At 38.2% G+C, this 27,920-nt stretch overlaps 1 protein-coding gene across 1 annotated transcript in view; it reads right to left on the bottom strand.

The window, feature by feature from the left end:
* The window catches only part of LOC5571658 (meiosis regulator and mRNA stability factor 1), a 67,224-nt gene continuing 39,304 nt past the window's right edge, over positions 1-27,920 (bottom strand). The window contains exons 5-11 of the mRNA XM_001653694.2: positions 27,188-27,903; positions 16,266-16,706; positions 16,045-16,198; positions 15,216-15,320; positions 14,236-15,137; positions 942-1,028; positions 1-812 (exon numbers count right to left, since the gene is read on the bottom strand). Coding sequence (XP_001653744.2) covers positions 684-812; positions 942-1,028; positions 14,236-15,137; positions 15,216-15,320; positions 16,045-16,198; positions 16,266-16,706; positions 27,188-27,903 — 2,534 coding nt within the window. The 3' untranslated portion in view covers positions 1-683. The remainder of the gene's footprint in view (positions 813-941; positions 1,029-14,235; positions 15,138-15,215; positions 15,321-16,044; positions 16,199-16,265; positions 16,707-27,187; positions 27,904-27,920) is intronic.

Here is a 27,920-nt window from a genome sequence, read left to right as displayed (position 1 = left end):
TTGGATAATCGCATGCACATATAATCCGATTCTTTGAAATGTATACAATTCATAATAAACTAATGGGCACAACAATGGAAGCCTTTACTGGCAATACTCCCACACAGAAACATACACTAAATTGTCTTCTCGCTGCCTAAAAAACGTAATCATTCTGTATAATTTTGCCGAGCATGCACAAACATCAATAACTAAAACGTCCATTTTTTGCTCTTCATACATAGAATAATCAACATTTGTGCTTCCTTAACTAACTAACTAACTGGGTTCACATACTCCACTCTATAATAATGATCATAAGAAAAGTTCGATAAAAATAATCTCAAAAACCTTAAATTTCAAAAGCCCGGGCTTCCATAATTCCCCGATTCAATTGAAATATCGCTTATATATCTATAACATCAATGGTACTATTTAATAAACACTCATCCTAGGAATCGAGAAGGATATACAATCTAACGAATCATAAATTGACGACAACTCGTAAGTACTACACGGTTAAGGGTGACGAAACGTTCAACGTGTCATAAAATGTAACGATAATTAAGTGATAAAGAAGCGAAAGCAGAATCTTTCTCTTTCTCTCTTTCGAGGGGATTCGATATTCTCTGACTGCCGCCAGCAGGTCCTTTTTCCTTTTCGTGAGCGCACACTTCCATCAGGGCCTTCATCCGTAAGGGGGTTTAAATCTGTTTAGATTTATCGAGATCGAAGGAAAAGGACGAATTCTTTGACAGTGACGACAGGACATACGGGGTCAGTATGATGGGCAGCTTGTTGTACGTCTTCAGCTCCGGTAGCGGAATGTTGAGCTGAGGAAAAGGATAAGTGGTAAAACATCAGTTCGGCTGATGAGGACCGTAGATTGACATTTGGAAGCGGTGAACTACTTTCGATGTGATTGATTGCAATGGGGCAGTGTGTCTTCGATAGATACTTACAAGCTGCTCGGTCGAAGATGCTGATGGCTCTTTTTCGGTGCTGAGCGGTTCGTTGGACCAGATCGGGTCAATCCAATATGGGATGTTCTGGGAAGAGATTAAATGGGTGAAATATGTCGAATGCAGGCAAGAAAATGTTAATAAGGAAATCAATATGAGATAGAGATAAATTACTGTCAATTACGATGAAATTACTGAACTCTTCCAATCAAGACGGCGAAGTATGATTTCAACTATTATGCAGCCCACAGACGCTCAGTCTGTTTGACCAACATTGGCTCCGCCGCCAAGTTAGTCAAACCATTTTATGTTTGTACGACCGCTTGATGAACTGTAAAATCTTGTTGCACCAACATTAATGTGAATATTTTTGTTGATTTTTGATTGACTGTTGTTCTCGTGAATGCAAAAAAGCTAGAAATTGCTTCCGTTACCAAACGGATGAAACAAAAATTGATAAGTAATATATGAAGAACCAAGACAAGCTAATTAAAAAAGTTATTAGTGTGGAATTTTAGCTAATCATTGTCCATTGGTATTTTCCCAATGGCTACATATGTACCAGGATTCAATATTTAAGTTTCCAGTAGAGAGCAAGAGATTCCTACAAAATATCCTGCAAGGAATAGAATTGAAAATTCTTCCAAAACGATTCTACCCCATTACCCCGAATGCCATTTCCCAGAATGCCACCACCCCGAATTCCATTACCCCCAATGTACCATTACCCCGAATTCCATCACCCCGAATGCTTTTTCCCCGAATTTACAATTATCTTCACATGATGATATTGATGACATTTCCCCATGATATTGGAATTCGGGGTAATGTCTTTCGGGGTGATGGATCATTCGGGGTTTTGGAATTCGGGGTAATGGCGTTCGGGTTAATGGCATTCGGGGTAATGGGGTAGAATCTTCCAAAACTGCGTACAGGGGTTTCTTTATAAATTTCAGTAGGGAATTCTCCAGATATTTACATTAGAAATTTATCCGGAAATTTCAACAACAAAAAAACCCACCAAATTATTCAAGTTATTCCTTTTTTTAAAATTATTTTAAAAAATTGTACCGGAAATTCGTCCGGAATATCCTCCAGGAATTCCTTCGGTGATTCATCCAGAAATCCGACTAGGGATTACTACATGAGGTATTAGACTTCATTAAAAAAATCTATCAAGGGTCATTCCAGAAAATTCGCAAGCGACTCCACCAGGATTACTGCTAAAAATTTCTTCAGGAAATTTTTCATAGATTCCTCTGATAATACGGGATTCCAGCAGAAATGCCTTCAGGGAGCTTGCAAAATTTTCTAGGCGTGCCTTAATAATCCAACATAAATAAGCATGGAAAATTCCCTCACAAATTCTTTTAAGAATTTCTAAAGGTTATCCTATTTTAATAATTCACCGAAAAAAATCAACCAGGAATCCTTTCACAAATTGATTCCAAAATTACGCCAGGAATTCCTGAGGAAGTTGCATCATCAGAAACTCTTTAAGAATTTCTCCCAAATGTGATGCAAGAAATGCATTCACAAATTCTACCATGATTTCCGCAAGGATATCCTTCAGCATTTCTTATAAATTCTTAAAGAAAAACCCTTTTGAGATTCCTTCAGCAAGTTTTCCTGAGATTTTTTTCGGAAACTCTCCAAAAAAATTATAAAAATCCATCAAAAATTCTCCTGACAATTCTTCAGGGATTCCTTCAGAAAATCTTACAGGAATTCCTCCCTTAATCATTTCGAGCGTGATTCCTTCAAAGATTTCACTCATATACAATCCTCCAGGGATTCCTTCTGGAAATATTTTAGTTTCCTTTATTATTTTCTTCAGCGATTCATTCAGAATTTTCTGTAGAAATTACGCCAGGAACTCCAAAAGAAGTAACCATAAGAGATTCAGATTTCACTCAGATTTAGCATTGCAGTGCATTCAGATTTCACTGAGACTTCATGCAAAAATTCCAGTTCTTGTTCAGAAAATTCTCCAGAGATCCCTTCCGAGATTACTTCAGAAAATATTTCAGAAATGCCTCCAGAGTTTAACATTAGATAATAATCCAGAAAAATCTTTATAAATTACTCAACTAGGGTTGTCATGTCTATTACGACATAAACCAGCCGACGCACAGTGGGACGGATTGGGGTTTTAGGAGGAAAGATGGAACTCACGCCTTCAATTGTAATTTTACGTAAAAATGATGTTCTACAAAGTTGTTTCTATTTTAAAAACAATTTTTTTGGTCGGAGCGAAAATTAGGGTGGCCCTTTGTAAAAAAAGTTAATCATAAAAACTTTTTTATTTTAAGGAATATTGGGACAGTTTGTTCTACAAAGTTGAAGACCAGAAAATTTTAAGCTGATTTGACCAAAAAAGTTTTTTTCTAGCTCAAAAATTGACCGTTTTAGAGCATTTTTCGCTTTTGATGTAGGGTGGCCCTTTAAAAATAGGTTTTTGTGATTTATTTTTATTATTTCAAGTTTTATCAGATAGTTGCCTTCCGATCACTTTTAGAGCTAATTGAAATGCAAACATACAAGATATAGCTAATTGAAACGAATAGATACAAGAATCTTTTCGTCATGAAAATTTAATTTACTTTCATAGACATAATGTATCATCGATACTAATACATACGGTATACGAAAGCAAAATAACAAATATGACAAAGATGAGTGCTTTCTTTTTTAATAACTGTGGAAGTGCTTTTAAAACAGTAACCTGAAAATCATAATCTGTTCCAGTTGGAACGTTATTCCAAGAAAAAGAATAATAAAACATTTTTTCTGATGAAGAGTTATAGACTTTTTTATAACAAAAAACAACATTTTATGGGTTTATAGAGCAGGGGAAATAAAAAAAAATCGTTGATATAATTATAGCGTTTTTCAGCGTAAAATATGAATAAAAATTGTATTATTCTTCGGCTGACTGGATCATAAGTACAGACCTGTTAAAAACAGTTTTTGAGCATCTTCCAAAACAGCTCTACGTATCAAATAATGCATATGATTATATTCCTTAAGGTGAAGATAAATTGAAGCCAAACTTTAAATATTCAAGAGCACGGATCTGGAGAACTGATCAGCTGGTAGTGACCAATCGATTAAGTTTTCAGCCTGAACGTATGTTCGGTTCTCCAGATTTGTGCTCTTGAAAATTTGAGGTTTGGCTTCGATTCATATTCACCTTAATCTGGACTGTAAAGTCAGCATCGTAATCATAAATCGTACTCTAATAATCAACCGTTTCAGGTACGCTATATCTCCTACGATGCACAAATTACTTGTAAACGGATTTCCGGTAATTAAAAATTCGTTACTTCCAATCAGAATGTATCCCGATGAGGCTGGTGAATCACACAACAAAAGTGTTCGAAAGTTTAGGAGGATGACAAATCCAACCGTGAGCTGCATTTAAAAGATGTTTACAAGACTATTTTCCTTATTTTTATTGCTGACCTCCTTTGAATATATTCACATGTACTTTTATATAAATATGCAATAAAACACATTGTTATTCATAATTAAAGCCGAAAGGAATTTATTATCATGCAAAAAAAAACTTTTTGTTTGCCTCAAATACATCTACAAGTGAAAAAATGTTTGTTTTTCATGAAAAATGTTTATAACTCTTCATCGAAAAAATTGTGCAGGCCCCAAAATATGCGTTTCAATTAGATCTACAGGTGATGGGAAGGCAACTTTGCTGAAATACTCTAAATAAAAAATAAAACACAAAAACCTGTTTTTGAAGGGCCACCCTACATCAATAGCGAAAAATGCTCCAAAACGGTCAATTTTTGAGCTAGAAAAAAACTTTTTTGGTCAAATCAGCTTAAAATTTTCTGATTTTCAACTTTGTAGAACAAACTGTACCAATATTCCATAAAATAAAAAAGTTTTTATGGTTATCCTTTTTTCACAAAGGGCCACCCTAATTTTCGCTCCGATCAAAAAAATTGTTTTTATAATAGGAACATCTTTGAAGAACATCATTTTTACGCAAAATCACAATTGAAGGCGTGAGTTCCATCTTTCCTCCTAAAACCCCAATCCGTCCCACTGTGCGACGGTGTTTTAAAAATACCCGAAGGTCGAAGACACAAAAGTCAATTTGGACAAATTGAGATGTAAAATTGTGAAAAATAATCCAGCTTTTTACGTTGGCTTGCTATAATCTTTGAATCACCCCTTTCTGACATTCCTTGTCCACACTATAATTTTTATGGTTGGATCTAAGTAAGCTACTCGACGTTGGATTTTTTATATTTACAAATCAATGTCAAAATTTTGCAGTCTTCTTTTTAGAAGAAGAAACTTGTAGCATAAAGTGGTGTGACTGTTGTCGATCGTTAAGCGTTTCTCCCAAATCATGTTCGTCCATACGATTTCGTTGAAAAAGTGCAAAATGAACATCCACCTTTTTAATTTGTATGGATTGTAAACTTTGAGCGGCCCGCGTATTCCGGTAACAATCGAAAATGTAGAATAGCCGAGCTAGCAACTGTATTATCGTTTTTCAGTTGTTTAAAAATTTACTATGGCTTGGTACAGCAATCTGCCAATTTAAAGATTTGTAGATTCAAGGTGCCTAAAACGATAAAATATGTATAAAATGACTGCTAATTATATGATAACATGTCATGAAAAACAAAACAAAAACCTGGTAACCAATATAAATACAGTGAAAAATTTTGTCAGTACTATAAACGATCTGCCATCGATGCCTACTAAAACCAAACCATTAAATCTGTAGACAAGATATGTCAAAATAGTCCTAACGACCCCATATTCTCCTTCACAACCCTTTAGCTCCTTCGGCTCACTGAGATGCCCAATTCGACTCTCCTAAGCGTGCCTACGAATAATAGGGAGGATTTTTTTTTTGCAATTTTGGAAAGCATTACTTAAAAGCTTTACTAAAAAAATAAGAAAATTTAAGAGGGGGATGGTTCATCGCGGGATTATTGGGAAAAAAAGATCCAAAAACAGCGAATTTTTTAAACATCGGACGCTTATATCTCAGAAGGATAATATTATACTTTCTTCGGTGAAGATTTGCAACAAGGAAAGAGCTACTTTATTACGCATTGGTTAGTAGGTAATTTCACCGCACGATGGCGCTAACTAAAATAACATAGTTTTCTGATTCCCCTAAGTGACTTTGATGTTCTGTAACTAGGTCTTACGATGGTTATAAATTCTGATGGTTTGAAATATTATTGCCTTCGGTAAATTTGCCAGATATACACCTTAGGTATTCGTTAGCTTCATCATGTCGTTATTCCAGATTATGGAGAACATACATATGAACTTGATTTAGTTCGATCATGACAAACGAATGTATCTACAACTTTTCCGAAAGCACCAATATTCAAGATTGAGTTAAGAATCTTGAGGCATATGGGTTTTAAATGGTGCTCATAAATTCCAACCAGTGATGCTATTTCATACTAATTAGGTACGCTAATCATTGCTCTTGGCATAACTAGCAACTTTACTAAAAACACAGCCTGCTATTTGATATTCATTTAGAAATATGTGAGATTTCAATTTTAATGCTTACTTGCGCCTCCTACTGGCAACATATGGAACCAACTGAAGAAGCATTTTTTAGTCGTCGAACAAATGTGTTGTGCATTATTAGATATTTGTCTTCTAATATAACTTAAACTAGAGATATATTAGTGTAAAATATTTGATGCTCACCAGCGCCTCGTAGTGGCTGTTTTTTGAGATTAAAAGACATGCAGATTATAGCCCTTGATTTAATGAGCAACTTTGCTGAAGTAATCATTCTTCCAAATCCTAAGCATATTGAGATATAGAACGTCATAACAAATATGTAAGCTCCATACAGTATCATTTTCTAAGCTAGCGTCATCATACGATGAAATTCCAAACTAATCAATGTGTACTATTTTGGTCCTTTCCCTGATGCAAAACTTCTCCGAAGGAAGTATAATTTTATATATAACTGTTTCTGAGATATATGCGTATAAAAAAAGTTCACTGTTTTTAGACCTTTTTTCACAATATCCCCTCCACACGATAAACCAGCCCCTTTTGATTTTGTTTATATTTTTTTATAAAAAAAAACTTTGGCGGCACCCACAAATTACGTAACGCTCTAGGGGGAGGGGGGAGTAGTCTCAAGCGTTACGGCTCATACAAAATTTTAAAATTTTTTATACAAAAAGCGTTACGGAGGGGGGGGAGGTGTTCAAAAATGTCAAATTTTAGCGTTACGTAATAAATGGACGCTGCCTTTTTTAATTCACTTTCTAGTTACAGCTATTTGAATTGGGATCAATATGACCCCGAGTGATCGAATGTGTAGCTCCTTGTTTCTAAGTATTCGAATGGATCAGGATGAAAACTATCACCACTGGGAGATAAAAGATGATCTGCTCTTCATCGTGGCATTGTTGAATAACGTATGAGTCCATTCGTTTGCTCTGTAACAACAAGCTACACACTCGGTTACTAATGGCTTTTAGGGCGAGATCACAAGCTATATGAGAATAGATAAAACAGGTTTATAGACAAAAGGTCGAAAGACAAAACATCGAAAGGACAAAAGGTCGAAACTAACGATCCGTGGCGCATTTTAGTTTCACTACGCGAACGACGCACGACATGATTGATCCTGCCCTCATCGCCTGCCCCCGCAAAGCAAGCGTCAAGCGCAACTTCGTGTGGCCTCTTCATGATTCTTATTCCGGACAAGACCACACTTTTGCTTCATATTTCGGACACTTTGGTCCGAATTCCGGACAGCTCATGAAAAGCACAACTAGAACAGTAAAATGGTTAATTAAACTCACTAAGTCTTGGGAAGACGTTTAAACTAGTTGAGCATTTTAAATTTTCATGGATGATGTTTATTAAAATTATTCATTAATTTATTATTAAATGGTAAACATCTCGAATCATAACGGTACTAAAATTCCGTGCCCATAGTAAAAGCATTATAAATGCAAAACATATATGCTTATAGTTTTTCTGCTATGCCAGTGCTCAACCAGAATTATTATCTGGAAGGAGTCATCGACTGCACTACATTAATCCCCAATTCCACTTCATTCTTTTTGTGTAAATCAAAAATGCCCAAAATCAAGCTACAGAAAACTTCTGGTGAATTTCATTTAGCAATACTTATAGGATTTTTCAAGCATCAAATACATACTTTTTTGGCCTTCTCTGATTTTAGAGATTACTATGAACAAATAAATTATACATAGTGATAGTAAAACAACAACAAAATTCATACTTGGACCTCTTATTTACAAATTGCACTGAAGATTTCTGTGTTTATACATTATTATCATTATTATGGAAAAATGAAGTATTTCACACAGCAATCCCCTCAGCGACTGGGAGTACGAGGAAGTGCTGCAATACATTAAAGTAAATAACATGCCATACCGAAATCAAAACCAATTTTTAATTTTTTTTAAGTTCGAATTTTTATACATACAGTTAACTCTCCTTTACTCGATATTCTGTATCTCGGTATCGAGTTAGATCCATGTTAAAATTTGTTTTTCATGGCTACCTCGATAGTCTCTTGAATCTTAATTGCACTAATTTTCTGTTCTATAACTCGATACACCCGATTCTGTTTTTGCACGGGGGATGCGTACCGTGCAAAAAGAGTTTTCAAATCAAAATTTCAAAAACCGTAAAAAAAAGTATCACCGTTTCTCGACGTTTCATGCAAAAATAAGGTTTTGGCGAAAAAAAATGTATGGAAACTTTTTTTGCACGGTCGTGTAAAAAAAATCCGTGCAAAAACAGAATTGGGTGTACCTCCCTAGCTCGATGATCCCTTCAATATCGAGTTATGGAGTGTTGACTGTATTACCTAGCTTTCATTTGAGAAACAAATTTATCAAATCGGAGTTTTATTGCGAACGCGGCAACCATTTAAGTAAAACAAGATCAAAAGAGGTTGGGCAGGCCTAGCCTACTTGATGGCAAGACGAAGTTTGCTAGGACCACTAGTGCCGTTAAGGGGGCAGAATCCGTCATTGATTTCGGAATTTTCAAAAGCAGTTTTTTCGTTCAAAATCAAGGAAATTTACAGGAAAATTTGTTCACTGTATACTATTCTCCAACCGAAACACAGTGAACACATTTTCATCGTATAATTTTCAGTTTTGAACAGAAAAACTGCTTTTGAAGTTTCGATGATGACGATGATTACGATGACGGAGCGTTGAACGTTAATCGCAAGTCAGCCCCATCTGCATTTTCTTCAAGATTGAGTTCATATCAGTTTTAAACATTGTCGTTCAATTCAGTAATGATAGAGAGAGTTAAAAAAGAAAGGTGTGCATACTTTTTCGATTTTAATTTTGAAATATTTTCGAAATCATAAATTTTGTAGAATGAATAAGCCAAAGATTTTGATTGTTTATTTGTAATTCAGGTTGATGCAAAAATTCATTTTCTTTTACGTCCGAGGCCCATACGGAAAAGTATTGATGGAACAAACAATTACAAAACAAAAATAAAATATACAAATTTTTATTTTCTTTTTCTTTTTGAACAGTGACAAAAAAAAGCTGCGCTCTTCATGTTTAGGGTTCTTCTTGAAGTCGTTGTTCCGTGCGATTCCTCAATTTTGAATTCGTTAATAGCCCTAATTAACCCTGTCAACCAGAATAATAAATCTTTTTTTTTTCGCCTTCATTATTTTCGTATGTTTTAGGCGCGATGTGGCATGAAAGAAAAGCAATATTCGTATCTGCCTTACCTCACAACCTTTTAGAGATAACTGGAGGTATGGATTTCACTGAATAATCCCCAATGGCTCCTCAATGAAATTTATTGTTAATCGAAATTCCTTCAGTTATAATTTTTCAAATCATCTAAAAATACCTTTCAAAGATCATCCATTTTTTTTCTCGTCAGTCCTTAAATAATTTATCAGTATACTTGTATCATTCCAACAGATAATTTAAATGAAATTATATATGCCATTGGCTTTACAAAAAATAAACTTAATAAGCGTGTCCAGAAATTCTTCCAAAATTCCATTGAAATAAAAAAAACTAGAAAATACTTCCAACAATTCAAAAAGATTTTTTGGTATAATTCTTACTGGATTTTTACAGAATCAGCATAAGCAGCAAATTCAGAGATGATTTTTCAGCGCTTTCATGTCGAAACTCCTCACAATATTCTGAGCAATATCACCAGAAATTGTTCTAACGATTTCTGGAAGAATTGCTTCGGGCGTTGAACTACTATAACACAGACAAACAGACGTAACACTTAGGACAAATGTCGATCAAAATCATAGTCACGAGGACATATACGCCCAATGCTAAAATCGGTGTGTTTGGCCGATAGGCCAACAGATGGCGGTAGTGTGCAAACGTCAAACACAAAAAAAACGATGCGAGCGCTGCGGGTGGTGAACCGGCCACCTACCATATTTTTGAACCGACCGTTAAAAAGGTGGTCGATGGCCAATGATGAGAGTGTGACGTCTGTTTGTCTGTGACTATAATATAGCTAGTAATAATCTATCTGACGGTATCATATGGACGTCAGTTCATTAAGGGATTTTTAAAGAAATTGCTACAGAAACTCCGGATTTTTTTTTCAAGAATTCTTCCACTATTCTTACAGGAATCATTCAAAGAATTTATCAAAGTTTCAACCAAAAATTCCACTGAGGAGACCTCTGAGCATTTTTCCCTTAAAACCATTGGCGTACCCTTGGCCAGTTTACTTAGAAACCCCTTAGTGATTCTACTACTTTTTCCAGGAATTCTTCCAAATATTTTTGCAAGATTTCTTCTCAGCCATTTTAAACAGGAGATTCTCAAAAGAAATTAAGGTGAAACTCCGTTGAATCCACAAATTTGAATGTTAATGTAGTGGTAGGCACAACATTATTTTCCTATTTCCGGGTAGTAGTGAAATATGAATCAAATGTACATCGTTGCCAGTGATAGTTGTTCATATGATGTTTGTAGTCATCCTTTTTTTTTAATGCGCTTTAAAATTGCTGGATATCGTACATAACTTCCAACGATACTGACAACACTGCACTAGCGAAAGTGGACAACAAGTAGAAAAATAAAAAAAGTGAAATATTGTGATAGCGTGATTGTTTTGACCACGGTTTTTCTTAGTTTTGCGTTATTTCTACCAGAAATTAAGTGTTACGTGTTCTAAAATCTACGATAAGTGGAAGTAAATCGTGTTGGACGTCCTACGTTTAGCAAAAACTAGACAATCGAGTGAGAAGTGTCCTTCATTTGCCGGTGGATTTATGAAAACATACACCAAAATACTCGCCGAACGTGTTGAAAATGACCACGAATCGTCAGATTCCGGGCATTATCAGTTAAGAAAACGATTAAGACGGAAAAGTAATCCTGTTCTTAAGGCGTCTTAGCAATTTGGAAGTGATTTATTACAGGTAAGTTACATAATTTGAGAAAAAGTGCAAACCGCTGGCTGAATTTGTCTGTATGCGTGAGGAAGCCATCTTCCCTGCCATGACAGGGATTCTTTCCTATATGTCCTTAACCCTCTAATACCCAACCCCGCCTTTAGACGGGGTACACTTTGGAATTTTGTGTATTTTTTCGTAGCTCGCAAATCAAAATGATTTTATTTTTGGCTTATACCTTGACTCATAACACGCATATAAGAAAAGTTTTTTATGACTTTTAAAACTTTTTTGTATTTTTAGAAATTGTTTGAAAAATTGCATTCTTATATAACCTACAAATGCCTGGGCTTCATTTAACGTGTAATAAAAAATATCGTACCTTTTATATTTTTCTACGATTAACCTATCACAAACGCAGAGCCTGGTGGTATTAAAATCATTTCAAACCTGTTTTTCCGTTAATTACACGGAAAATAAAATACGCTCCGAAAAAAAATTAAAAATTTAATATTTTTAAAAATACCGTAACAATTTAAATTTTTATTATTGCCAAAAATCAACAACTAGAAAAGGCTTCAAGAAAACATGAAAAAAGCTAGGGGTGTTCAAAAATAAAAATTATAAAAATCAAAAACCAAAATTTAAAAATTTGCGATTAAAAATAAATAAATGCCCAAAACGTGTTTAAAACGATTTTAGATAACGAAAAATAATACTTAAATCGAAAACAAAAATTTGGGTATTAGAGGGTTAAAGAGTTTAAGGAATTTTAGCAGAGTTTAAGGTAGGTATTTGACTTTAGAATAATCTCTGCATTGTTTTTTCAAGGACACCTGTATAAATTTCGCTGGGAATTCCTCATAAAATAACATCCATAATACAGTCGACTCTCTACATCTCGATATCGAAGGGATAGGGAGATAGGGAGAGATCGAGACATGGAACAAATTTTAAATGAATACTAGATTGAAAATCGCTTCGTTGTCAGGAATATTGAAAACAAACAAACGTCATTTCGTCTTAGCAAATTGTTTTGAATATCTAAAATCTAGTCAAGTAACCTTTTATAATGAGCAGATCGACTTACGGAGAGAAAATTGGGAATGAAAATCACATCGAGATAGGGAGATATCGAGATAAGAAGAATGAAAATGTATGCAGAATGAAGGTACCGAAAAAAATATCGACATAGGGAGAGATATCGAGATGTGGAAAACATTTGATCTTGATCGCCTCCTCCAAGATCTGATCATAAACGCCACAAATATTTTTTTCAGAGATTTGCGCAATATTAGAATTTGGGGAACTTGTTTATTGATATCACCAGATATTTTTCTATAAAAACAACTACTTCCTGGCGAAAATCCTGGCTATGCCCTGGTATGGATTATTTTTTACCAGCAATATTTTTAGATCGCGTAATTTTCTTCCAAATGTTAAAGGTATGTATGATTTCGGTAATAAAGGATACATTTTGCAAACCTCTATTCGAATCGGCAGTGTTCTCCCTGGCCACGATCACAGGGTTTGACGGTGCCAAAGAAGAAGGTGCACCATAATAATACCCGTCTGTGAAACATATCACCTTCCCAATACTTTGGCACACCTCTAACGGTTCATGATTTATCATGAAACGGCTACATTCAGGCGGAGGATCTGTTAATATGTTTCGGCATATTATCAGGTCCTCTTCGAACGGAGGGACCGCCAGGGCTCATTAGTTACTTATAAACCAGTGCTGGTTGTTGATGATTCAGTTTGTTTACCACGAGCTGTATCATCCTTTGTACTAATCAGTAATGGTGTTTAAGTTTCGAAGCTAACGTGTGATCAATCGTTTTATAATGCAACATAAGAATGGGTGTTTGGTGGAACTGCGCGTAACACTTGTTGTTATTAAATTTAGTGATTGTGTTGGTGCTAATAGTGTGTTTATAATAAAATCTATGGTGATGAAAATTTGAAAATGAAATTGGAAGCGATTCTGATAGTACTGTCAGAAATATAATAATGATGATGTATAATGATGTGAACTCTACTAATTTAATAAAGGTCATAATACATTTTGCAATCATTTCTCTAAATATAAACATTATTGCCTAGTTCTTCAAACATGCATGATAAAAGTGTTAATAATGACAGCGAGTGCAGAAAAATGGATCGAAGTAATTTTGTTTTACTGTAACTTGGTTGATAGTGCTAAATTGTAGTTTAAATAGTAATGACTCTACAGCAATAAAAATAATGAAACATTTAAATTGAATATCTTTTAATTACTTAGTAATGCTAACAGATGGTAAATGCTAATAACAATGAATTTATATGAAAATGGTGTGATGTGAAAAGTGATATAATGGAAAGTATATCTGAAGTGTATTACGAAAGTTGATGAGTGATAATCGGTGATAATCGTGATAGTGTCGAAAATAGAAGTGACGATAGTGAGTGATGAAATGGAATGGGGAATGAGGAACTTTAAATAAAACTATTTCGTTCTTCACTTTAACCACTCTAGTAGCATTTCAGGCCTTATCATAGTTTGATAGTAGTCTAAAGTACTAGACTGCAAAACTACGGTAAGGGCTGATTGCTGCTAGGGTACACAGTGACCATTTGAGCAACATTGCTTAGGAACGTCTGTGTGATGAACGCAATAGAGGCTTATGCAAATGCTGGGAAAGGAGCTTAGGGCAGATTAAGAGTGCCAGTACTACCCCTATCGCTACCGACAAAAAAAAAAAAAAAAGGATACATTTTGCAAACCTCTATTCGAAAGGGCCATCACATTTTCTCAATGACTACTTTTACAGATGGGACTGACATACGATTCATGGCAGATGGGTAATTGTGAAAAATAGAAAAAAAACTCACCCTCGAAGGTGGCGTGTCCGGCTTCGGTGGCTCGTAGAACTCCGACAAAAGTCCGTATCCAAAATTGTTACAATTGAGATATTGTAAATCTAATGATGTAGTCTTCTGTTGTCTGCGTTCGAATATTTTGTTTGTGGAGCCCTGCGAGGCACTGCTGGCAGCACTGGTAGTACTGATTGCCGATGACAGTATACTGCCACCCGAAGACGATTCCGTATTCTGTCCAACTGTGGGAAGATTTGCGGTCACCGTAGCAGCTCCATTTCCAACAGATGAACCCATGCTCAGCCCGAACGAAGCTTGGTACTTGGTTTGTGAGGCTAGGAGCTGGTGCTGTTGTTGCAGTTGACGCTGTTGTAGCATCTGCTGAATCTGCTGCTGCTGAAGCGCCATCCCACCGTAGCCATGGTAAAGGTTTTCCTTGTTCTGGGTTTTCATAATCATGCTCTGATTATGAGTGGCCATCATTTCGGTGGTCATGGTCGTTGCTGAGGACGATAAGGCCGCCGTAGCCGACGAGGTAAAACCAGCCAGTCCATAGTTGCTATTCAACATTGGGTTGTTGAAACGGTTATTCGGATAGAAGGGGGCTGGCAATTGGTTTATCTGTTGGGACTGCTGTAGCGGTTGGAGTGGCTTTTGGAGCTGCTGCTGATATTGTTGCTGTTGCTGTTGCTGCTGTTGTTGTTGCTGCTGCTGGCGTTGCAATAAATGATGCTGAACAATGGCTTCTTGGCGACTGTAGAACAAATTTCTAAAATCATTTGTCATTGACGCGTGGGAAAATTTATTATCGTCAGCTAGCACTTTTGCTTTCACGGGACTTGTGTTGGCATTGTTGGTGGGCGTCGAAAGGGCTGCAGGAGTAGCATTTTCCTCGGTATTGAAACAAGCCTTGCTCACTGAAAGGAGATGAAAAATTATGTCTCGGAGACAGGCCGACTCAATTATTAATGGTTTTGCTCTGTGGGTTTACTTACAAATGCAGTCACGGTTTAGCTCGATGTCTGCGCGCTCATGGAAATAGCTGCTGGTGATAAAAATATCCGGAAAAGCGCCGATGAGCGAAGAAATGTTCGGGTAGCCTGTTTGGACGAGGAGGCATAGAGTAACAATCAGTTAATTAATTAATTTGCAATCAATTCGATTGGCAACAGAGTGGCAACTTTTGTCTGCCTACATAGGAACTTCTACACCCAGCGAAATCAAAATAGCATCACACTGGTTTTCACTGCGACGTAATATATAGATTTTTAAGGACGGTTAACATTTTAGCATGTATTCATGAAAAATGGTAAAATAAAACTCAACTACGTTCAAATCATGTGCGCTCGTTTGAAGGGAAAAGCTCTAATATTTGACCTACAAGAAATCTATGCAAAATTTTGGATTTTCATTTTAATCTATGTACACACTAAGCTGTTACGGTGAATTTCACCGTGATCTCAACAGCTGAACAGTTCGGTGAAATAAAACACCGTAACTTCGTCGGAATTTAACGGATTCCGGTGGTTTTTTACCGAATACTGTAAAAATTTACCGTACTCCGTTAATTTATTTTACCGAACTGTTCAGCTGTTGAGATTTCACAGGAATCCGTAAAATAATTTTAGTGTGTAGGTAGAAATTTAGAGCTTTTCTCTTACTGTGGAGATCAGAGAGATTAGCTAAATAGGTTTTATTTTTGTAAAACAGCAGGAAATCATGGTGTTCCCATTTCGATTCCGCTGAGTGTATATCATTTTAACGCAATTGAAAACATCGCTGTAAGCTACTGTTACAAATCAAATTCATCATTTCTCAACTTACCGAACTCGAAACAGGACGAAATTGATAAATTGAGAGCCTGCTTCAAGTCGAACACATTCATCGGAGTTTTTTGCTTGAGCACCTGTATGATGCGGAAAATAAATTTCATCAGCGGTGTCATCGTCACAGTTTGGTTTCCTTTATCTTGTTCGATCTGCAAAGGAGAAAAAAACACAAGTGAAATGGGACAAATCATCTTTCAATTCCCGGGGGAGCATTACCGCTATGGCATGTTTCATGTCGTACATTTGCCTCTCAGTTAAATTTTCTTTGAACTTGGTCAGGTAACTGCGTAGAAAATCACTAATAGGCAAACGTTCCTTGTTGGATTCCAAAAGGCAAAGGCAAACCGCATATGACCGCAGTCGAAAGGAAGGGTCTTCCAAACGGGACACCACAATAAAATCATTTCCTGACTCAAATATTTCCATGTAGGGCAGCGCTTTGATGGCATCGAACATATTACTGTAACCAAGGCTATACGGTTGAATTTGATATCCGTACTTATTTTTGTGGAAATTGAGTATTTCGCTCATCAAAATCATGGATGAGCTATTGCCCGTGAAGTGCTTCACGATGTCCTGCACTTGTTCAGCAAAAATTCGAATGGCCACTCTATGGTTCAGGAAAATTTTACGGTCCTCGTCGTTTGATTGCTCCATCTGCAAAATATATAAAGAAATGAGAGCATGACCACATATGCATCAATTGGAATACCTTCGAAACACATAAGACTGGAAATATAAGGCTGCACAATTTAAAGGTTAAATATACCTATTAGAAAATTAAAAGTATCAAAAAGATGAAAGGCATGGAAGTCCTTATTAGCTGGATTATCAAATGACGTCAACTTGCAGTTTACATTCGTATATCTTGCCACACGATATACGAATGGAAACTGCAAGTTGACGTCACGAAGATACTCTATGCTCTGGTAGATCAAGAAAATGTTCTTTACGAAAGATCCTTCACTGATGGGATTCAAACCCACTTTCAGTTCGGTCTTACTGAAGTCCTACGCATCTACCGCTATCGCTCTTTGGGCCCCTAATATTCTTTGTTTTAGACCAATAATTCCTTTACGAGCATATTGCTGAACGCCTAATTGTACACGGGTAGAAATCAGAATCCAAAAACAAGATTATGACTCATGATATCATGATTCCAGCGTGTTTTCATCTTATGAAAATACACCATGATTTGGACTCATGATATCATGAGTAAGATTGCCGTAACGCAACACACGCGTTAGGTTTTTGTTGCTGATTGCTCGGAATCATGATTCAAATGCCAAAAATGCTGAGTCGCGCATCCGTTTATGATCGACAAAATAAAAAAAAAAATAGCATACATTGAGAATCGGGCCAAAAAACTTCCGATTGAAAGCCACGTACTCTACCACTCGACCGCTTCGTCATCTTGAATATGAAGTGATAAATACGAATGAGATGATGCAAAGTGCACCGCTTAGTGTTTCCACACTGGATGTTACGCTTATGAGGAATCATGATTATGACTCCAGGAACCATGATTTGTGATCCTCATATTATGACCTAACTAATTTATGAATTTCATGATTTGTAAATCATGGTGTGGGGATCAGATTTTTATCCGTGAACTGAAATTTGCTGAACTGATATTTTTACCAAACCAAATTGCTGAGTATACTATTTTTTTTTTAGGATAAAGGTTGGTAATAACACCGCAGCGCATTGCGGCTCACCATAGTAGCATATCCGAAAGAACTTGAAACTATTGAGAACCAGAGCTATACTGCCGTGAATCGCAAGTCAGTCCCATCTGTAAAAAGTAGGCATTGAGAAAATAGGCTTTGATGTTTCCAAAACCCTTTTTCATACGAATATTCAAAAAAATTCAGAGAATTGAAACATGTTCAAATCTTAATGAAACTTTCGCAATTTGCTTTTCACTACGTTTTCTTTCCGAGAAAAATATAAAGATGATCAAAACACGGTTCATTTTTGTGTTACACGGTGCGGAAATCTGTAGTGGGACTGATTTGCGGTTACTTTTCATTATGGGACAATTTGAATTGCTGTTTTTTCCTAATTTTTGCAAATAAATCATTTTATCTCATTAGTGCAGCTGAAACAGCATTGGAAGATACCGTTTTGACTCATATTCCGAACACTTAAGGCCAACAGTGACTTCAAATGCATCTGATAGAAATAAATTAGCTGATATTTGTGATATTTTTTATTTCTTCGCAAAGTGTAACTGTTAGCTGTTGGGTGTGCCGATAAAATTGTTTATTTGAACTTGTTTAGTATTGTATTAAGCATAAGCATAAGCATTACCGCACAATTCGTAGCTGATACTCCGCGATTGACCGGAATAATCAAAATTGTACATGAAACCAACAAAAGTAGCTTGGGAGTAGCATATCATCTTCAATGTACAATTCCGAGGATTCCAAATTGAGTAATGTTAATAACGGCGCCAGCCACGTCCTTACGGTCATCGGGGAAGGGAAAGAATGTTAGTGTAACGTCCATTGCTACTAGAGACCGAATCACCTCTGCATCTCCATGGTTTTCACAGGAAGGAATTTTGTTAGTGGGAGGATTAAAAGCTACATGATCAGGTAAGTGCTACGATTCATGCAGCCTCAATTGATATAAGTTATCTATCAGTGCGTCGATAATTTTAATGTCGAATTTCTCAAAGATTGTTTTCGATAATTGCGACAAATAAATAAAAGGGTGCATACACATCTTTGTTTTTTATCAAACAGGAATAAGGGCATATGCCGACACTTACAGTGACGAACCACCCATAGTTTCTCTAACGATTAAATGAATGAAACATTGCGATTGTGTTTTCACAAGCATGAACCGAACTCACCAAAAGTTGGTAATCCATCGTCAACTGAAGTCACAATTACGGCATCAACCCCACTCTATTCACTTGAATTCTTGATTATTATATGAACTGGAGAACATTGTCATTGGCGCCGTTCACTTAATACTTCCGCAGTTTAAATAAGGAAAAAACATTATGCACTCTTCTTACATGCACCAACGTCTGCAAAGCGTTTTGCAATCTTTTCAATTCCTTCAATTATTTGATTTTACTAATCTTTGAAATAAAAAAAGAAAAGACGAAAATCTGACGGGAACAACAATTTTTCTCTTTCGTTCACAAGCGCGGCACTCTTCGATCTCTATTTGAACTTATTTAGTATTGTTTTAACGTGAAAGTCTGGAATTGATTCAAATGCCGAACACTGTGCTCATTCTGTCTCATAGTCCGAACACCTTGATTCAAATTTCGAACAGCACGAATAAATCGTATTCAAATGAATAATTTCGCAAATAAATTTATCTCAGCTGGTTCTACTGGTCTCGAACTAGAGAACCATAATTAATTCCGAGGTATAAAATAGATTGGAAGACGTTAAAATTTTATTGCAATTGACTGCTATTCCCTTGTAATTTGATGACTTATTTCTGCGGAACATTTCAACCAAACCGCCATACAAAAACCGAGTGTTCGAAATACGAGTCTGTTCGGAATAGCTCAATTTCGATGATAATGCAGATGGGACTGACTTCCCAGACAACCAAAATGTACGTATAACGAAATCACCTGGAGGCTCTATATGTGCAAAATTTCACTTATAAGATGTTGCGAAACAGCCTTCTACGTACAAAAGTGGAGGCGATATGCGTGCATATATTATGTGATGAATAATAACATGCAATGCGAGTGTATAAATATTCTACCGAACTAACATGCAATATTATGCGACTTAACTTATGATAACAAATGATGATTTGACAGCTGCTACGGATTGATCCGACTTACTTTGTACGTGTGTACGGGACGAAACAAAATGTACAAATGAACTCAGAAAAGAAGTGTTTTATGCGAGGAAACTCATCAATCTGACGAGTTTATCCACGGTGTTTAGCGAGTTTGATGTAATTAGTATGAATAAACGAGTTGTAACGTGAACTTTCATGCGATTTCTGGTTGTCTGGGTTGTGATTCACGGTAGTATAGGTCCAAAGCCCTGATAAAAGTGAATGATTGTGATGGCTTCTTCTTCTTTCTGGCGTTACGTCCCCACTGGGACAGAGCCTGCTTCTCAGTTTTGGGTTGGGAAAAATCTTGAAATTCACTCTACAGTAGCCAAGTAAAGCCAATCACAGTCAGCGAAGCCAGTGAAACTCACGCCCATCGCTGCTGTAGGCAAAAAGCCTTGAAAATAGCAAAACACCCGTTGCTAAGGGCAATCCAGAATTACTGTAGAAAAATGTTCTATTGCCCGCTGCATTTCCCGCATGTGGAGCCTTCAATGACACTCATGATTTAGAAAATTCGTGCGCCCAACATAGGCTACTTGATGAGATTCACGTTTTTGAAACGGTACTTGGTACTGGAGAGCCACGTGATTTTCGCAAAAATTCAAGCCTACTACTATTACCATTTCCAACACTGCTTATGAGCACTTGCACAGTTATTCACTGAGAGCTTACTATGCCAATGACCATTTTTGCATGTGTATATCCGTGTGGCAGGTACGAAGATACTCTATGCCCTCAGGGTTGAGAAAATTTCCAACTCGAAAAGATCCTTGACCGGTGGGATTCGAACCCACGACCCTCAGATTGGTCATGCTGAATAGCTGCGCGTTTACAGCTACGGCTATCTGGGCCCCCGGCTATATGATGGCTTGGACCATGATCATCATGTAAAAAACAAATGTGTATTGTGCCAGCACCGAGGAGGCAGCCTCTCTAGCAGGCATTGAAGGTGTGAGCGAGCTTCGTGAGCGTGATCCAGCAATGATCACATTACCAATTTTCTGTGAGCGAACTATGCTGATCAGGCAGATTTAGATGAATGATCATGAGAGTTCGTTGGTATGATAAACAATGAGCAAGAGTATCCGCGTAATCAAATCGAAGTGTACACCGCGCAACACAAGTGATTTAAGAGGAAAATAACCATCATTGTTTACAAATTTTCAAAACCAGTTTTTTTACCCAAAATTTAAGCAATGATTAAGAGATTCTATCATCGCATTACACTTGCTATCTGGATTGCGATGATAGATTTTTATGAGGATTTCTTCAAATTTGAACGAAAAAACTTGTTTTTCGTTTTTGATGATTACTGATGGCGTGGTAAATGGCTGGGAACTGGGAGGGAGGCACCGATACTACACACAATATTTAAGACAACGTTATTTTGAACTGCAAGATAACTCTAGCTTGCCAACAACAATCAAGGCAGGCTTCGAGAAAATCGATAGTTTCCTTTTGTTGTGCACCTTCGATCTTTCCTGACAAACATGAAAAAAGGGCCACAGTTTTCTATGCACTAAATATTCATTTTCATTGAAAAAAGTAGAACAATGCGTTTTTCAATGCTTTATGTTCAATCAGATTAAATGGCGCTCACGTGACATTATTTGCGTTATGTGCATGAATTGATTTTCATTCGATTTTTATCACTTTTGAAGAAATGCGAAAATGTGTTTTAATCAGTTACGCGCTTTTTTCATGTTAGTCCAATGTTTGAGATCTGGGCTCACAGTGACAGTTCGTGACAGCGGAATCTCGGCTCACTATGACGTACAGAAATTTTGTATTGGTTTCTCCCTCCCAGGCTGGGAATAGCGTACCATTGGTACCTCGCGTACCTGCAGGAATAAAATAGACTCCTTTATGCGGTCCTTAGCCTCTTGCCCAGCAACTTCTATCCCTACCTCCTCGTGGTACTGGCCGGGGTACGAGTAACCTTGGGGAAAATCGGGTAACCAACCCCCGGTGCACCGCGGTGGGAGCTTTTGTCGTATGCTGACAGGCAAGGGGGGGTTTGCTTTTGCAAACCTGGAGCGCCTGTACTCCATGTTAGGAGCGGCTCACAACAGCGTCTATTCCCCATGTCAGGGGCGGCTGATCATCGTCCGAGTGCCAGAGAAGGACTCTAAGCTAAACTGCGCACTATGGTCCTCCGAACATTTAGAGGGAATGGTTCTCCGGAAATCTAGGGGGTTGGTATCAGGCCCTGCAAGCCAACCATAAAAACACATCAGCAATCAGAATACGGACCGGAACAATCGGCAAAGACTACAGCGACGAAAATGGACCAGCGATTGGAAACTCGATACGTGGAACTGAAAATCTCTCAACTTCATTGAAAGTACTCGCATACTCTCCGATGTACTGAAGACCCGCAGTTTCGACATCGTAGCGCTGCAGGAGGTGTGCTGGACAGGAGCATTGGTGCGAACGTTAAGAGGTAATCATACCATCTACCAGAGCTGCGGCAACACACGCGAGCTGGGAACAGCTTTCATGGTGATGGGTGATATGCAAAGGCGCGTGATCGGGTGGTGACCGATCAATGAACGAATGTGCAAGTTAAGAATCAAAAACCGATTCTTTGGCTTCAGCATAATCAACGTGCATAGCATAGCCCACACTCCGGAAGCACTGATGATGACAAGGACGCATTTTACGCGCAGCTCGAACGCGAGTACGACCGCTGCCCAAGCCACGACGTCAAGATCATCATAGGAGATTTGAACGCTCAGGTTGGCCAGGAGGACGTGTTCAGACCTACGATTGGAAAGTTCAGCGTCCACCGGCTGACGAACGAGAACGGCCTACGACTGATAGATTTTGCCGCCTCCAAGAACATGGCCATTCGTAGCACCTATTTCCAGCACAGCCTCCCGTATCGGTACACCTGGAGATCACCTCAGCAGACAGAATCGCAAATCGACCACGTTTTGATCGATGGACGGCACTTCTCCGACATAACCGACGTCAGAATCTATCGTGGCGCTAACATTGACTCCGACCACTACCTGGTGATGGTGAAACTACGCCCAAAACTATCCGTCATCAATGATGTACGGTACCGACGCCCGCCCCGGTACAATCTCGAGCGGCTGAAACAACCGGATGTCGCCAATGCGTACGCGCAGCATCTTGAGACAGCGTTGCCGGATGAGGGCGAGCTCGATAGGGCCCCTCTTGAGGACTGCTGGAGGACAGTCAAAGCAGCCATTAACGACGCTGCCGAAAGCATTGTCGGATATGTGTAACCGAGCTCAAGAAACGATTGGTTCGACGAGGAGTGCCAGGAGGTTTTAGAGGAGAAGAATGCAGCGCGGGCTGCAATGCTGCAGCATGATACGCGGCAAAACATGGAACGATACAGACTGAAGCGGAAACAGCAAACCCGACTATTCCGGGACAAAAAGCGCCACCTGGAAGAGGTGGAATGCCAAGAGATGGAGTTGCTGTACCGTTCTCAAGAAACGCGGAAGTTCTGTCAGAAGCTCAACACATCCCGCAAAGGCTTCGTGCCGCGAGCTGAGATGTGCCGGGATAAGGATGGGAGCATCTTGACGGACGGACGCGAGGTGATCGAAAGGTGGAAGCAGCACTACGATGAACACCTGAATGGCGCAGAGAACACAGGCACAGAAGGTCAGGACAGCGAAGGCGATGGCTACGTCAGCACAGCGGACAGCGGAAACCAACCAGCTCCCACGATGGGGGAAGTTAAGGATGCCATTCAACAGCTCAAGAACAACAAGGCCGCTGGCAAGGATGGTATCGGAGCCGAACTCATCAAGATGGGCCCGGACAGGTTGGCCGCTTGTCTGCATCGGCTGATAGTCAGAATCTGGGAAACGGAACAACTACCGGAGGAGTGGAAGCAAGGCGTTGTATGCCCTATCTACAAAAAGGGCGACAAACTGGAGTGTGAAAATTATCGTGCAATCACCATCCTAAACGCCGCCTACAAAGTGCTATCCTAGATTCTCTTCCGTCGTCTATCACCTATAGCAAACGAGTTCGTGGGAAGTTATCAAGCAGGTTTCATCGACAGCCGCTCGACAACGGACCAGATCTTTTCCGTGCGGCAAATCCTCCAGAAATGCCGTGAGTACCAGGTCCCTACGCACCATTTGTTCATCGATTTCAAGGCGGCATACGATAATATTAACCGCGTAGAGCTATGGAAAATCATGGACGAGAACAGCTTCCCCGGGAAGCTCACAAGATTGATCAGAGCAACGATGAACGGTGTGCAAAACTGCGTGAAGATCTCGGGCGAACACTTCAGTTCGTTCGAGTCTCGGCGGGGACTACGACAGGGCGATGGACTTTCGTGCCTGTTGTTCATTATTGCGCTTGAAGGTGTTATGCGGAGAGCCAGACTTAACAGTCGAGGCACGATTTTCACGAGATCCGGACAATTTGTTTGCTTCGCGGACGACATGGATATTATTGGGAGAAAATTCGAAACGGTGGCAGATTTGTGGGTCACGTGGGAGCGTGGGTCACAGTCGAGGATGGAGAGAAGCGGCCATGAACCGAGTGAATTGGCGAATTATTTTTGGCGAGGCTTTATCAAGATAATTGATGAAAAGCCAAATAAGTAAGTAAGTAAGGTTAGTCTTAGTGGCTTCTCACTCTACTTTACTCTTCCAACCATTACGTATAAGTATTAACAAGAACATAGACTGCCGTGAATGGCAAGCCAGTCCCATCTGTGAAAAGTATGCCTTGAGAAAATGGGGTGTGGAGTTTCCAAACTCGTTTTCCATACGAATATTCAAAAAATTCCAAAGGATTGTAACATGTTTCAATCTTAATGAAACATTCACTATTTGCTTTTCACCATGTCAGAGAAAAATTTCAAACTCATCAAAACACGGTTCATTTTTGTATTACACAGTGCGGAAATCTGTAGTGGGACTGATATGCGATTTACTTTTCATTATCGGAGAATTTGACTTGCTTTTTTCCTAATTTTTCCGAACAAATCATTTTATTTTATTAATGCAGCTGAAAGAGCATTAGAAAAGATGTTGAAAACTGAACTCAACTCAATTTTGACGAAAATGCAGGTGGGACTGACTTGCGATTCACGGTAGTATGATAGAGTACAATATAATAGATCTTACCACGTAACGCACCTCGAAAAGGTGATCCACCCGCGTTACGGAAAAGACATCCGTAGTTGAAAAACAAATCAAATTGGAGTCAGATTTATACCGGTTAGTTTCATTTTCATTTTCATTTTGCAGCGTTTGGTGGGGCAATGAGAGCGCAAGTCAGTCCAAAACCGGGGGAAGGGATAGGTAATGGACCGCTTGAACACCATCGGAAAGGATAAGAAGGGTTGGGGTAGGGTATAGGGAATTGGAGAAGACTTGACACAGTAATGCGATTAATGCTGCAAATTGTAAATGTGTTGAAAGCAATTTAATTTGAGTTTTGAAGTTTGATTTGACTCATTAAAATTCCACATAGACCGGCTATTGTACAAGTTAGAAAGAATGAGCTGATCGCTTTCTAGAAATTTTATAAACAACAAAATAATAATAATATGAGAGTGATGCTGAGGGCTGCTGATGGCACGATGCGACGCTTTAGGAGATTTTGATACTGATTGAACATTACTATAAAGAGCGCAATTCAATCGATGGTGATAACTTTACAAACTTTATCTGTTTTTGCACTGATTGACGATGCTGATTTATATAAACATATTTGATATTATTAGTTCATTTGTTTGTGTGATCTAGGAGTTAATAATGGAAATATTTTACTTACCCTTGTTGATAATACTTCCCTGACTAGAAATATTCTATTTTGAGCACCCTTTTCGAAGCTATTCTATCCTGATATCCATGTACTGCTTTCAATCCTGAAATTATTCTTATTGTGCATGCTCATGCATTATATTATTGATGCTCATAATCGTGCAACAAATAAGAAGGAGAGAAAAAGAGAACATAGAAACAGTGATTAGTAATGAGTTAAGTATGTAGTTTTGTTAGAATTATAAACAATTAAACAGTAGTAATGAATAGCTTATAAAATGACTTTGCAGCATAGCTGAGCCTTTCGGATCGTAAGACCGATGTATAAAAATAGTTTGTTTCGAAATTGTCCGCGTGGTCTTCTAGTGCCCCTATTAGATAAGAATCAGTCATAGACATACATACCGAATGCTCGCCATGACCCTATGACCAACATTTGTATATGTATAGCCTTAGCTGATGTGGCTTTTCTAATAGGTAGTTCTTTCACTCATTGATTGTCTTCAAAACCTTGTCAAGTATAGAAAATTGATTTTATTTCATTTATTACTACATTGAAGCTACATTGTACTTATTATGTATTAGGTATTATTTTATGTTTTTATCACTATTGATATTATCAAGGCCAAAATTCCCAGTGAGTGAAGAATTTTATAGTACTAGAACACCATAGAAGATCGCTAAACATTACCTAATCATGGAACGGCTTTTTGCTCTATTATTTTAGGTAGATGCTATTGATCTCCCTTTGCTCCTATCCGCAACCCGGTGCACGCGCCCTGTTGGTTTTGAAAACCTCGTAGAAGATTACAAACCGTCAATGGCATTCCCAATTACTACCCCACATTGCACATTCAAGGGTCTGATTGTGCTCCTAACCCACCCTCAGTTCGTAATCTTCTCGCCAGTTTGAAATTATATTTTCCCGAAATGAAAGTAATTTTGATGAGTGATAGCCTAGTGTAGCCCAACTGCATAGTACAGTAGTTTAACCAGAATTTTTAGGTCAGAAGATAAAATCTAAATTTTGTAATAAAAAGGTTGCCATTGCTTTGAAATTCACCCAACATCTAATCAAAACTACTAACAACAGCGATCAATTATCAAAATTCATCGCTCCCTGGAAAATATAATCCCAAGCCCAGGGGAGTCAGATTTATACCGGTTAGTTGGGTTAAAAATAGCAAAATAGGAAGATGGACATTAAAAAAAATGCATTAGTCCACAAAAAGCTGAACATGCATACAATTTTATTAGAGCTAAAATGGAATCCGCCTAGAATTGCCAAAATCGAAGCATTTTTTTTTCTATTTGATGAGGAAATACGGGTTAAAGGCTATTTATAGTAATTGTAATTTTATTGTTAACATCACGTAAACTTATTGGTAACAACAATTATTCAAGTCAAGGAAGTTAAAATAAAAAATAATGTTGAGACGAAATGTAAACATTTACGCTTTTAATCCTTTTATAATAATGCACGAGTTTCAGTCTTACGTTTTCAGCCTTATGTCGTAACCCCAACCAGTTAGTAACACTTACCTCAACAATTCCGGAAATAGCTTCCAACAGGTCGGCCAGCTTCATCAAACCATAGTCACTCAAGCGGCACTGATACCCAAAATGGTAGTGATACGAGCGGACAAACTTTTTGAACAGTATCGAGTACTGTGGGGCATTCTTGAACAGCTCCACGACCTCCCCCGCAAAAATGCATGTTTTCTCCACCTCGCTTGGAGACTGCTTCCGTTTGACCATAGAGATCAACACATCCGTCTCGTTGTACACCTTTGTGACGATCGAATTGTTGTACACCAGCCCGTCAATGATGTCGAAAATATCACACACGCCGTAATCCGTTACGTCAAAGATCCTATTCTGGGCCTGCGAGAAGATGATTGGCAGCTGTGAGAGCAGAATGGATTTATTCGCCTGGCCGCGTAAAATTTTCAGCAAGTCACAAGTAAATCGACGGATCTGGGTGCGATGAGTCAGCGTGATGTGTCGATTCTCGCCATCACCCATCACTTGAACGACCGGTGAAAGCGCCTCGAATAGCTCTATCAGCCGGGTGTAACCATAATCGGCGACGCGACATTGTTTCCCAAAGTGATTGTGATAGGCCGGGATGAATCGTGTGAACTTCATCGTCGATTTCGGTGACATCTTTATCAGCTCGACAACTTCGCGGGAAATCTGCTGCAGGAAGTCGTTGTTGGGGCTTTTGGGCATGTAGCGTAGGTTGACCGAGGAGGCATCTGAAATGATTGGTTTG

Source organism: Aedes aegypti, chromosome 2 (genome assembly GCF_002204515.2).
Source record: "Aedes aegypti strain LVP_AGWG chromosome 2, AaegL5.0 Primary Assembly, whole genome shotgun sequence".
Classification (NCBI taxonomy): domain Eukaryota; kingdom Metazoa; phylum Arthropoda; class Insecta; order Diptera; family Culicidae; genus Aedes; species Aedes aegypti.
The sequence above is the reverse complement of the archived record's forward strand: the minus strand, read 5'-3'. Positions and strand labels throughout refer to the sequence as shown.